A 13,423-nucleotide genomic window follows, 5' to 3' on the forward strand; every position below is an offset into this window, starting at 1 on the left:
AGAGTTTCAGTGTGGGAAGATGAGAAAATTCTGGAGATGGATGGTGGGCACGGTTACACAACAATGGCAATGTACTTAATGCCACAAAACTGTACATTTAAAATGAATAAAATGGTATGTTATGTATATTTTACCACAATAAAAGTTTTTAAAAAATAGATTTTAAAAAATAAGACGTAACACAGGTGACAGGGGACAGTTGGGAAAGCCCAGAGGAGGGATCTGACCTAGACGTAGCATGGGAGCTCAGAGAGGGTTTCCTGAAGCAGACACCTGAGAGCTGAGTGAGAATGAGGTACAGAAAGCAAAAAGGGGCAGGTATGCACTGAGCGGTCAGGTGCCAGAGGAAAGACAGAAGGACAGAGAGGAACTGACATTAGGGAAGTCAGTGTGTCTTGGGTCAGTGGGTTCAAGTGGTGCCTCATGGGAGAGGTCAGCAGGGGTCTAACTGTGCCAGGCAGGGCAGCTCTGAGCAATGGGGAGCCATAGTGGATGAGAGAGTGAGGGTGGGTGGTAAGAGCGGTGAGTTTCAGAGCGATTCCTTTAGTGGTGTAGAGAAGGGATTGAATGGGGTGCCTAGAAGCGGGAAGCCTGAGGGGAGGCTGGGCAGCCTATAGGCACAGAGGAGGAACTGGGGCAAGGCCACAGGCCCTTGGGACAGGGGAAGCTGCAGCTGAGGCGGGGCAGCTGCTTACACAGAGAAGCTCTGTTCTCTGACCCCACTGAAGCTTTTGGGCTCATAAATTTTTCAGCCAAACAGGTCTTGAGTTTCAGATTCCAGGGCGCCTGGCCCCAGCTTTTGCGTCCTATTTACTGCCTGAAAACATCCCAGGGCCCCAGGAGAAGGGCCCTTGTGAGGTTCCGTGATGCCAGGGCTGGGGCTGGCAACATGTGAAACCCCCGAGTCACCTTCTGAGCTTGGGACTGGTAGGATCATGGAGGACATCCCTCTTTTGGGCAGAGCCAGCATAAAACCTTGGGGTTTGCTGGGCTAGAATTCCAGCTCTGCCACTGCTAGCAGGTGACTTTGTATAAGTCGCTCACTCACTGAGCCTCAGTTTTTCTCTGTCAAATGATGATAATAGGTTTCCCTAATTCTAAGTGTTGTTTCTTGGAGGGGTTCCTGTATGGGAGACTGTGAGGGCAGCACCTGGGTAGAGTGAACCCCACAGAGGCCTGATCTATTGCTGGTCATAGTAATACTTGTACCCCACGATGCAGCAGAGCAGTTGGATGAAGGCTGGGACGCTGCTTATGAAGACTCAGATTCAAATTCTGACTCTGCTTCCAGGCTGTGTGGCCTTAAGCAAGTGGCTTCACCTCTCCCTGCCCCCGCTTCTTCTGATGTAAGAAGACCAGGTCTTCCTCTCAGGTCCTGAATTATCAGGAAAACCATAGTTGGGAAGACCAGAGTCAAAGACAGCAAAAAATAACAAACTTAAAAGAAAAAAAAAAAAAGACATGAAGAAGTACTGGAAGATAAGTGCCCAACGAATGTGCAGGACTGCCGTGGTTATTGTGTTATTGTCAACGACAGATGCCAGCGGTGGGGGAATGGGGAGCTCTGAGAGCCGCAGCTCTCTCTCTTCCTTCCCTCAAGTCCCCTGCAGGGATGCCCACTCCACCCCGCAGGGGCTGAGGAAGGTTTGGGGCTGGCTTTGGGGAAGGAGGAATGAGGCCTGGGAGAGCTGAGTGTCCTCCCCTGCAGGCCTGCAGGACGCTCTGTGAAGCAGGATTTGTCCCAGCCAGGCTGAGATTGAATTTCCCTTTTCTCTCCTCCCCCAAACTTCCCTGCAGACCACATCCCACAGTCATGGAGTGGAACCGGGGTCCACAGTAGTTGATGTGCAGGGAGAAGAGGCACTGTGCCAGGCATGAGTTATGCCCAGAAACTCAGTGAGCATAGCCTGTGGCAGCAACACCATGGCTGCTATGCCCATTCAACAGAAGGGAAGACTGAGGCACAAGCGGTGCAATCACTAACCCAATACTCCACAGTCAACAGTAGAGTCAGGATTCAAACCCAGCACCTGTGCTCTTAACTGCCATATAGTAAATACTAATAATTATAGCAAATAATAACAACATTATTAAGTGTCAGCTACATCCCAGGCATTGCCCCAAACATCATGTTGCATGTAAGAACTCATGCAATCTACATTATAACTTAATTAAGAACGTGCAGTTACCAGTTGTATTTCACAGATGTGCAAACTCAGATCCAGGGAGAGGAGGCCAGGTGCCTGAGGCCACCCAGCTGGTCCATTGCATACCCAGGACTTGAGCCCAAGCAGCTATAACAAGCGCTCAACAAGCATATATAAACAATATATAAACAACAACAAAAACAATATTGGTACCGGCTTTGTGCCAGGCTCTGCACTGGGAATCTTTCTCTTGGGTTGTCCCGATTCATTAGGTTGTAATGGAAATTTTTCAAATGCTAGCCCTTTCTCTGATCTCCCTGCCCACAGCCCCTTATTCATTCTCCAATGCGCACTCTCAAACCCTGCTGACAGTTCAGTTGCCTCATCATTCCCGTCCTCCCTCCTCTCCAGGGATCATCTTATTTTGGGGTTTTTATTTTTATATTTTATTTTTTAAAAGATTTTATTGGGGAAGGGGAACAGGACTTTATTGGGGAACAGTGTGTACTTCCAGGACTTTTCCCAAGTCAAGTTGTTGTCCTTTCAGTCTTAGTTGTGGAGGGCGCAGCTCAGCTCCAGGTCCAGTTGCCCTTGTTAGTTGCAGGGGGCGCTGCCCACCATCCCTTGTGGCAGTCGAGGAGTCGAACTGACAACCTTGTGGTTGAGAGCCCACTGGCCCATGTGGGAATCGAACCGGCAGCCTTCGGAGATAGGAGCTCGGAGCTCCCACCGCCTGAGCCACCGGGCCGGCCCAGGGTTTTTATGTTGTGTGTCTGTTGCCCTTCCTAGAATGAGAGCAGTGGAGTGGCTTTGTCTATGTCGCCATCCCTAGCACACAGAAGGTGCTCAATAAATACTCACTGAGTGAATCATCAACAGTATCATCACCATAATGAAAGAAGCTTCTATATGCTCAGTGCAGCACACAGTAGGTGCTCAATAAATGTTTGTTAAATGAATAATATTATCGTCATAATAGTAATAACCATTTATCTCTTCAACATTCTATCAACATCTTAACGTCACACAGTAGGAGCTTATAAATATTTTTGGAATGAATAAGAGTAACATTAGGATAATAATAAAAGCAGCTACATTTATCCTACTTGGAGTGCAACCCACAGTTCCTTTCACTGAGTGAAAGAATGTACTAGTGAGTAAATATCTGAGTGAAAGAATAATTCATAAATTTTTATTGTATGAATGAGTGAAAGAATGAATGATTTGGACAAATATTATTGAGCGCCCAGTGCTGGGCATTGGAGACACAGACGTGAACAGGACAAAGTCCCAGTCCTATTGGGGCTGACATGCGTGTAGGAAAGTCAGAGGAGGAATAAGATAAATGGATGGATGGGTGAAGGATGGACGCATGGATGAATGGATGGATGGACGCACGATGGATGCATGGATGCATGGATGGACGGTCTAGGGTTTCCACCCATCAGCACTCCTGGGTGTGATGGGAAAGTGAGGCAGGGCAGCGGTCCCTTCTGAAGCCCTGCCCCTTCCAGCCCCCGCATTCTTCTTGTACGCCGACAGCGCCGCTCACCTGGCGGCCTCCCCTTTAAGACTCACCTGTGCGCGCTCACCTGCGCGCGGGCGCTTCCGCAGGAAGAAGGAAGCAGCGCCGCAGTCGTCTCCTGACCTCCCTCCCCTCCTCCTAGATCTGCTCGCTGCCTCCATGTCTGCCTCGGCTGTCTTCATCCTCGACGTCAAGGGCAAGGTGAGGCTGGGTGCAGGGGTGGGGCGCAGGTGGGGGAAGCACAGGTGAGGCTGCGCTCCCCCGGACCCAGGGTCGGCTCCTCCGAGCAGGCAGGGAGGCCCCAGAAAGCCCTGGGGCTTGCGAACACTTCCTCCACCAATCCCGGGGAGTCCCCGGTACAATCCCATCTCCGCTGTTTACTAGCCGCGTACGTGAGGCAAGGGGCTTTGCCTCTCTAAGTCTCAGTCTCCCTATCCTTGGAAATGGGAATAACAGAGGTTCCCACCCCATAACAGTTAATACAACTGCGTGTAAACCACTTAGCACAGTAGTCTTGCTGCAAATATCAGACTTTCAAAGACAGAAATCGTTATTTCTATCACCATCATCATCCACAGTATTAATATTTGGGGAAAACAGCAGGAGCTGGGAGACCCTAATTCCCCTTTGGGGTTGCCTTGTCCCTTTCTGAGCACCCTCTCATTCATCTTGTCATTCAATAGCAATAATAACAGTGGTGGTGAAAATAACATTCCTGATAATAATAATAGTAAGAGCTAAGGTATTTGAGGACCTGCCGTGTACCCTCCCTGTTCTAAACACAGGACTAAACAACCTTACCAAGTAGATGCTATTATTATTGACTGCTTACTGCCTGCCAGACACATCTGTATGAGCTGAAAGAGAGATATGGGCGTACTTTTTTTTCTTTTCTTTCTGTTTGGCACAGTCTTTTTCTTTTACTTTTTTCTTTCTGTAATCTTTCTTTTTCTTTCTATAATCTCTCCTTCCTTTCATCTTTTTTTATCCCAACCTCACCAGTTTGGTGCATATGAAGTCCTGGGCAAGAGCAGGAGTTCTGGAGCCCGGGCACCCTGGTCCATCTCCCAGTTTCCCAGTTACTATGGACATGGTTCTTACTTCAGTTTCCCCATGTGTACATGTCTACCTTACAGGGTGTGGTGAGAACTTGATCAGCAAGCAAACATCCAGTCTTTAGTAGAACAGGACCTGGACCTCAGTGAGGGCTCTAGACACATTAGCTATGGTTATCATATACCCATTTCACAGAGAAGGAAACTGAGATGCAGAGAGGCAGAGCCTTGCTCAGGCCCCTCGACCAGGAAGTAAGGTCAGAACCAGGCACTCTGATGTCCCTGGGTGGAGGGTCCTGGGATCCCAGTGGTGACTGGACCTTCTCTGCCCACCCTTAGCCCCTGATCAGCCGCAACTACAAGGGCGATGTGGCCATGAGTGAGATAGAGCACTTCATGCCTCTGCTCATGCAGCGGGAGGAGGAGGGCGCCTTGGCCCCGCTGCTGAGCCATGGTCGGGTCCACTTCCTGTGGATCAAACACAGCAACCTCTACTGTATCCGGCTACAAGTGGGATCCGTGGGGGCTCAGGGTGTTGGCAGCTTAGACCCAGAGAGGGTAGGCTGAGGACAGCAGTTGCATCGCACATCGGTGGAAGCTCAGGCAAGAGTGGGGTGGAAATAGGCAGAGATGGGGGAGCTGATGGGGGTAGGGTGGGGGGTTCAGGATCTGTGTTCCATTTGATCCCTTTCCCAAATGGCACCTTTTTCTTAACCTCGCTGCCCACAGTGGTGGCCACCACGTTGAAGAACGCCAATGCCTCACTCGTGTACTCCTTCCTCTACAAGACAGTGGAGGTAGGTCCTGGCCTCCCATTGGCCTGCTGGTCTGTGTGTCCACCTGTCTTGCCTGCCTCTTTCAGGATCCATCTCTCATAAGAAGCTTTGCCTGACCTCCCTGGGGGTGCCCCCATCAAAGCCCCATCACTCTGTGTTCTCACTAGCTGCTATGGGATCATCTCTCTCTATAGGGCAGGGATCTAGGGGGTCATTGAGAGGGTGTCAGTGCTCATATATGAGTCAGAGGGAACTGGGTTCCAATCCCAGCTCCCTCCACTGCCTGGCTGTGTGACCTTGAGCAAGTCACTTCTCTCTATGCCTCTAAACTGGGGGTTACAACAAGTCCTGCCACAGTGTTGTACAAATTGATCAAATTCATACCTCTAATATGCCTAAAACAGTGCTCAGTATACAATAAGTGCTCAATAAAGGTTTGGTGTTGTTAGCTTTATCACTAATGTTATAAAATCATATAATGATTTATTGAGTGCTTACTATGTGCCATTCTCAATGACTGAGAAAATGCTTAGTCAATACTTTTTAACAAGAAATATCTATTGGTTTGTCTTTTCTCTGTCAGACAAAGAGCAGACACAGCTATGCATTTCCCTGTGTCCTGAGGAGACATAAAGGAGATCAAACAGGAGAATATTAAATCAGTGACCGGGATGTTAATGTCACCATAGCCTGACACTCATGGGAGGGGGCCTCACTGAGGAGGTGGTATTTGAGCTGGTTGACAAGCAGCCCTCTGTGAGGCAAGCTGGGGGAAGAGTGTCCCAGGCAGACAGAATGGCTTATGCAAAGGCCCTGGGGTAGGAATAGAAAGGTCAGTGAGATTGAAGCAGAATAAGGATTGGAGGGTGGTTCAAATCTTGGTGATTGACAGGTTTCTGCTATGGTTATGCCTACTAATTCCCAGGGGCTCCTAACTTGGGGTTCCCAAACCTCCACGGGCCTGTAGTTCATGAACTTAGTCATATTTATGTATAACAGATTTCCTTTGCCATTCTATTTTATTTTATGCATTTACAAATCTTATTCTGAGGTGGGTCTGTGAATGTCACCAGATGTCAGATATGCAGGGATCCATGGCCCGCAAAAAAACAACCGTAGTTCTGAGTCCTTCCATTTCCTCTTCTGGGAAGTTTTCCTGGAACTCCCCACCTCTGAGCTCCTACTTTCCTTGTGTTTTCCTCATTATTGTACCCAACATGTTGGATTATATTACTCCTGGTACCAGTCCATTTTTCCCACTAGACTTTTCCATGAGGACAGGGACCCTTTGAATTTTCTTCACCATTAATATACAGGCATTGATATACAGTAGGCACTCAATAATTGCTTGTTGCCTGGATGGCTGGATCAGTGGGGACCCAGCCCTACATCAGCTGCACCTCTGTGGGTATCTGCTCCCTGCACCCCCAGGTATTCTCTGAATACTTCAAGGAGCTAGAGGAGGAGAGCATCCGGGACAACTTTGTCATCGTCTATGAGCTGCTGGATGAGCTCATGGACTTTGGCTTCCCCCAGACCACCGACAGCAAGATTCTGCAGGAGTGAGTAGGCCATATGGGCAGCCACAGGGCAGGTCACAGGTGGAAGGAAGTCAGGGAGGGCCAGGGGAGTGTCGCTGGGTCCACCTGCTCATGCCCCCTGCCTCCTGCTAGGTACATCACACAGCAGGGCAACAAGCTGGAGACAGGTAAGTCGCGGGTGCCACCCACCGTCACCAATGCTGTGTCCTGGCGCTCTGAGGGCATCAAGTATAAGAAGAATGAAGTCTTCATTGACGTCATAGAGTCTGTCAACCTGCTGGTGAGCCCCAAAACTTTCACCCCACCCCTACCACGGCCTGCGGGCAGGCTAGGGGACCCTCTGCCAATTGCCCCCACCATGCGTGCATCCTCAGGTCAATGCCAATGGCAGCGTCCTGCTGAGTGAGATTGTGGGCACCATCAAGCTCAAGGTGTTTCTGTCCGGAATGCCAGAGCTGCGGCTCGGCCTCAATGACCGCGTGCTCTTCGAGCTCACTGGCCGTAAGTGTCTGGAGAGGGGCTCATGGAGGAGCCAGAGACCCCCTCTGTATCTGGGGAACCAGAGAATTGCAGCCCCTTCTGAAATAAGCTTTCATGTGCCCTCTGCTGGTCATGGCTAGCAGTGCAGCTGCTGGTTCATTGAGCAGACGCGGCTTCATTATTGAGTGCCAGGGGCAAGGACAGAGAGCAGTGAAGAAAAAGATAAATCCTGGCCCACTTGGCTGGCATTCTAGACTATCCTAGGAGACAGGATAGCATCATATTTAAAATATTCGCTGGATTCAGATCCTAGCTCTGCCCCTGGCCAACTGGGTAACTGGGCAAGTTACTCAGCCACTCCGGGCCTCAGTTTCCTCATCTGTAAAATGGGGGTGATTGTAGCAGTGGGCGATGAAGGTAGAGGTAGGAACCCTTCCCTGGGCCCCGGGGTCACCCTGCATGCTTGGCTCCGAGTTTCAGGGAGCAAGAACAAGTCTGTGGAACTGGAGGATGTGAAATTTCACCAGTGTGTGCGACTCTCTCGTTTCGACAATGATCGCACCATCTCCTTCATCCCTCCTGATGGCGACTTTGAGCTTATGTCGTATCGCCTCAGCACCCAGGTGAGGCAGGGTCAAGTCCTATGGCAGGGAGCAAGAGTTTACCCCAGAGCCTCCCAGAACTCCCCCTTCCTGTCTGCAGGTTAAACCGCTGATCTGGATTGAGTCTGTCATTGAGAAGTTCTCCCACAGCCGTGTGGAGATCATGGTCAAGGTAGGCCGGGGGAACAGTTACTCACAGTGCTTTATCTGTCCCTCCTACCCCCTCACCGATCTAACTTCATTTCCCACCTCTCTCCTGGTTTTTCACTTCCTTCCAGCCATACTGGTCTCCTGGATGGTTCTCAAACATGCCAGGCACCTTTCCCCCTGTCCCACCCCTGGGCCTTTGCACTGGCTACTCCCTATCCCTGGATCACTCTGCCCCCCACCCATGACTCCTATGAGTCATGAGGAGTCATAGGTATCCTCATGACTCCTTGTCTCATCTCAAGTTCTTTGCTTAAATGTCACCTCAAAGAGGCCTTCCCTGATTTCCCTATTTAGAATTGTATCCCCCAGCATTCCCCACCTCCCTTCTTTGCTCTGTTTTTTTTAATTCTATTACTTATCACTGTCTGATATGTTTTACTTACATATTTACTTTTTTAAAAAGTGTATTTATATGATGTAAATAATGAACGACCCAGCTTATTCGAATGTACTTGACCAGAGCCTCTGAACCCCTACGTGCCCCTTCTCCAATTCCTGCTCCCCTCTTGCCCAGAGGTAGTCACGATCTTGAATTTTATATAAGTTATATGCTTTTCTTTATAATTTTGCCACCCACATGTGTAACCACCAATATTTTGTTTTGACAGTTTCTGATCCTCATATCTGTGGATTCAGGCTGTATGTTTTATATATGACTTGCTTTTTTCATGTAACTTTGATTTTTAAGGTGAATTCTGGGAGTCATAGCATAGTGCATCCACTTCTATAGCTGTAGAATATTCTACCATGGGACTCTTCTATGTCCATTCTCTGGGTTGTTGTCAGTTCTTGGCTATTCCAGTCTGCGTTGCCATAAACAGCTCTGTGCCTGTCTCCTGGTGCCCCAAGCAAGGGCTTCTCCAGTGCTTATAGTTTAGCCCTCTTTTACTAATGAGGAAACTGAGGTCCAGGGGACTAAGATGTCACTCATCTAAGAACTTGGGTCCACTTGGCTCAAGAGTCTGTGTTGTTAGCTTTGACTTTATTCCCCGATCTTGGGGTCTCAGGAGCTGGGTTGCAGAGCGGATGGTCACCGGGAAGGGTCTTGATGCTCCCCAATATCCCCATCTCTACATGCAGGAAAGGGGAGGGGCCATCAAAGCTAGTGCATTTCAGGAAGAGTGCCCCCCATTTACTTCCATGTCCTCTGCCCCTGATCCTACTTCTCAAATATCCCTCTTCAAATGAATAAATAATAGTAGTCATCATAATCCTAGCTACCACACATGGAACACTTAGAATTCTTGTATTAAAACTTGTCCTGTATCACAAAACTCTAAATATACAGAGGCTGCCAAAAAAATGTATACACATTTTAAGAAAGGAAAAAACTATTAAAATTGTAATACTCAATATAGACCGATAATAAAAGATGAATACAAGTCACGTTTGACTTCTGCAATTACAAGAAGTGCTCAAAGTGGTTACCATCAGCGTCCAGACACTTCTGATTATGGCGAACTACTGCTTGAGCAATGTTGACCAAAGTGTCCACTTGTATACATTTTTTTGGCACCCCCGGTATATGTACTATGTCACACAGCTCTAGATATATAGTGTAACTTCATTTATTTGTAAGGAGTGTATGGGATGGCTGAGGATGCAGACTTAATTTGAATCCCTACTGTACTAGTTACCTGCTATGTGATTTGAGCAAAGTGCTCTTTTTGTGCCTTAGTCTCCTCATCTGGAAAATGGACATTAGGAATGGATCCTACTTTAAAGAATCAGTGAGAGGGCTAAGTGGTTGGCACATGGCAGGGGCTCCATAAATGCCAGCTCTTAAATGAAAACTCTTCTGTGACAGGCTGAGAGGTGTCATTTTGAGCCAGGCAAAGGTGTGTGACACTTTCCAAATGGAAGGCACCAAGGGCAGGGTCTCTGGAGTCTCGTGGGTGTGGACCAGCTTTGCCACTTGGCTGTGTGTCTCCAGGCAACTGCCTTAACTTTTCTGTGCCTCTGTTTTCCTCATCTGTAAAGTGGGCAGGACAGTGGTCCCACTTCAGGGATGTAGAGGCTCTTGATAAGACCGCACACGGAAAGGGTTTGGTGAATAGTTGCAGAATCCATGAGCAAATTCTTTGTGCCGCATGCTCTCTCCCCCACAACAGGCCAAGGGGCAGTTTAAGAAGCAGTCGGTGGCCAACAGCGTGGAGATATCTGTGCCGGTCCCCAGTGATGCTGACTCCCCACGCTTCAAGACCAGCGTGGGCAGTGCCAAGTACATGCCTGAGAAGAACATTGTGATTTGGAGTATAAAGTCTTTCCCGGTGAGCACTGGGGAAGGGCGGGGATCTGGGGGCACCTGCCCCGACTGCTTGAGGGCCTGGCAGAGAGCCAATGGGAAAGCCACATCTGCATGCACATGGCTGTCCTTGGGGGGGTAATAAAGCTTGACACCAGGCCAGTATGGTGGTTAAGCTCCCCCTACTCAGCTCTGGAGGAAACCAGCCCTGCATTCAGATTCCTACTCTTGCCTCTCTGAGCTGGATGGCCTTGGAAATTCCTCTTCCCATTAGGGAGCCTCAGTTTGCCCATCTGTGAAATAGGCAGGACCATGCTACCCACATCCTTGGGTTGCTGGAGTATTTGGCCTGACCCTGGAATCTGGTTGTGGGTGGGTGTTCATCAGGGCCTGAAAAATGGGAGATGGTCATTAGAAGCACCCTCCCAAACAGCCTTTAGAGTCAGAAGCTTTGGCTGTGAATCTTGGCCAGGAGCCTTTACTTTCTTGTCTGTTGAATGACCTGAGACTGAATGTGCTCCAGGGGCTGCTGTGAGGATGGTCTGGGGCTTGTAGGAGCCCCTCGGTGTGTTTGATACCCCCATGTGCCTTCAGGGGGGCAAGGAGTACCTGATGCGCGCCCACTTTGGCCTCCCCAGTGTGGAGAAGGAAGAAGAGGAGGGCCGGCCCCCCATTGGGGTCAAGTTTGAGATCCCCTATTTCACCGTCTCTGGGATTCAGGTGAGGGAAGCGGGCAGGGTGGCTCTTCTCCTTGACTCCTGTGGGTTCTCCTCTCTCCCATCTCTTGTCTCTCAGGTCACTGCTGTTCCCTGGCCTGGGTCTCCTCTCTTTCCACTTATTACTTCGTGCCACCTTCTTCCCCACTAGCTCATTCACTTGGGTCCCTTTCCCACCCTCAAGCTGTGCACCATTCCCTTGGCCTGTGTCACCCTGTCCTCCCAAAAGTGCCTTGTCTATTTCCTTATACTACGCCATCTCTTTCCCACTGTCCTGGACTACCTTCCTTACCCCCACTCCCACTGCCCATGCCACATCTTTGCCCCAAGCCATGTCACATCATTACTCCCAGCGTGTGCCATCTCATTCTCCCAAGTTGTGTCACATATATTCCCCAGACCCCAGCCAGCCCTCTACACCAAGCCTTGGCCACCTCCTTTCCTTCCCTTCCAGGTCCGATACATGAAGATTATCGAGAAAAGTGGTTATCAGGCCCTGCCCTGGGTCCGCTACATCACCCAGAGTGGTGGTAAGACAGCCCAGCTCCCTGGGACGACAGGGTCAAGAAGAAAGGGATGGTCGTGGGGCTTTGATATTTTGTCGCTTAGAGGGCTCCAAAACTCAACAGGCCTGGTCTCAGGCCTACCCCATCTTTGTCACCATACCACCCTGGGCCTCAGTTTGCCCATTTTAAAAATGGGGGCAGTTGCCAGTTCCTGGTTTTGGATGAGGGGCTGAACACATAACACTCCCATTTGCTGCCTAGAAATAGGCTTGTTGCTGTGGTTACAGTTCCTATATTTGACCCCATCCTTAATTTTGTTACATCCTCACAGGGTTGGTTGCTCATGGGCACTTGGGCTGGGGAAGGGCGGGGACTGTCCCTCTGTTCCCTTTCTCCAGTTCTGAATCAGGCCCTGCCCATTGTTTCCTTGCAGATTATCAGCTTCGTACCAGCTAGAAGGGAGAAGAGGTGGGAGCGTGAACATGGGCCTCCCTCCCCTTAGTCCTTGACTGCACACTTTAGAGGAAGGGAGGGAGGGGATGTGGGGAGGGTGTATGTGAGCAGGCCCTGGTTGGCTTAGCAGTTTCTTGCTTCCTGCTCCCAGCACCTGGCCTCCTCCCGGCCTTGTCCTTTACCCAGAGGCTGGGAGGGATGGTCTCCCTACCTCCTTCTGCCTTCGGACTCCCCACTTCCACTTTTATATGAAGAAAGAGAGGAGGGGCTTGAAGGCCCCCTCAAAAGTGCCTTCTTGCCAGTAACCTGTCTTAGGGGGTATTGGAGCCCCTTCTCCTTCACAGCTGCTGAGCCCAGAGGCCCACCCCTCTACGTTTTAGAATGGCATTAAAAAGATGAATTTAGCCACTGTGTATGTTTCTTGGCCGGGGACTGGGGATGCTAGGGACTGAATTGCTGGGATGGGAGTGAACAACAAATCTATTCCTCAGCCCTGGTGATAGGTCATCTGGGCTCGCCCAGCTGCCTTCACCTCCGACCCTTGGCTCCGGACTTCCCTCCCCCACCACAGTCAATTCCCCTCATAGCCGCCAGAGGGCGCTATGACTTCTAAGTCAGATCCTGGCTCCTCTGCTCACACCCTCCCATAGTTCCCATTTTGTTAAAAGTCAAGTCCTCCCTGCAGCCCACAAGCCTGATCTGCAGTCCCATTCCACAACCTTCTCTTTACGTCGCTCTTCCTGGACACAACAGGGCCTTTGCATTTGTAGTACCCTTCACCTGGCATGCTTTTCCTTAGATATCCACATGGCTTCTTCCCGTACCTTCAGGTATCAAATCAATGTCACCAACTCAGGGTGGCCCTCCCTAAACTCTATTTCAATGGCCTTCCTTTCCCAAGAGACTACCACTTACTCCGTTTTATCAGCTCCTTAGCGTTTACCACTCTGAAAGGACTTAATTGTTGTCTTCTTTCGCCCTAAACGTAGACGCCCCAGACGCAGGTGCTGCTCGGCTCGCTTAACAGTTGGGCGTCTAGTACACAGTAGGTGTTCAGTAAATGTTCGAATGAAGACCTCTGTAAGAATCACCTCCCAGGCTCAACCACGTGGCAGCTGCAGCATGAACTTTCCTCTTCGCCTTTACACTTGCTGTGCCAGGGCTAGC

General features: G+C 49.8%; 1 protein-coding gene across 2 annotated transcripts; it reads left to right on the top strand.

Annotated features, from left to right (window-relative positions):
• Positions 1-3,715: 3,715 nt before the first annotated feature.
• On the top strand, positions 3,716-12,667 carry AP1M2 (adaptor related protein complex 1 subunit mu 2). Of its 2 annotated transcripts, none has more exons than XM_033133973.1 (12): positions 3,716-3,873; positions 5,067-5,223; positions 5,457-5,524; positions 6,935-7,065; positions 7,177-7,324; positions 7,419-7,545; positions 7,999-8,147; positions 8,227-8,298; positions 10,448-10,606; positions 11,176-11,301; positions 11,752-11,827; positions 12,237-12,667. In XM_033133973.1, exons 1-12 carry the CDS (start codon positions 3,832-3,834, stop codon positions 12,257-12,259), a joined length of 1,278 nt encoding a protein of 425 aa, XP_032989864.1. In that variant the 5' UTR covers positions 3,716-3,831; the 3' UTR covers positions 12,260-12,667. The 2 variants fall into 2 exon arrangements, with proteins under 2 accessions (XP_032989864.1, XP_032989865.1); XM_033133974.1 differs by having other exon boundaries at positions 8,005-8,147.
• Positions 12,668-13,423: the final 756 nt, after the last annotated feature.

The sequence above is a fragment of the Rhinolophus ferrumequinum genome, chromosome 18 (genome assembly GCF_004115265.2).
Source record: "Rhinolophus ferrumequinum isolate MPI-CBG mRhiFer1 chromosome 18, mRhiFer1_v1.p, whole genome shotgun sequence".
NCBI classification, from domain to species: Eukaryota; Metazoa; Chordata; class Mammalia; order Chiroptera; family Rhinolophidae; genus Rhinolophus; species Rhinolophus ferrumequinum.

Coding starts and splice junctions, on each gene's coding strand:
- AP1M2 (XM_033133973.1), top strand. CDS start 3,832: ATGTCTGCCTCGGCTGTCTTCATCCTCGACGTCAAGGGCAAG. Junction 5,224..5,456: donor CAAACACAGCAACCTCTACT/GTATCCGGCTAC, acceptor CGCTGCCCACAG/TGGTGGCCACCACGTTGAAG. Junction 7,325..7,418: donor TAGAGTCTGTCAACCTGCTG/GTGAGCCCCAAA, acceptor GTGCATCCTCAG/GTCAATGCCAATGGCAGCGT.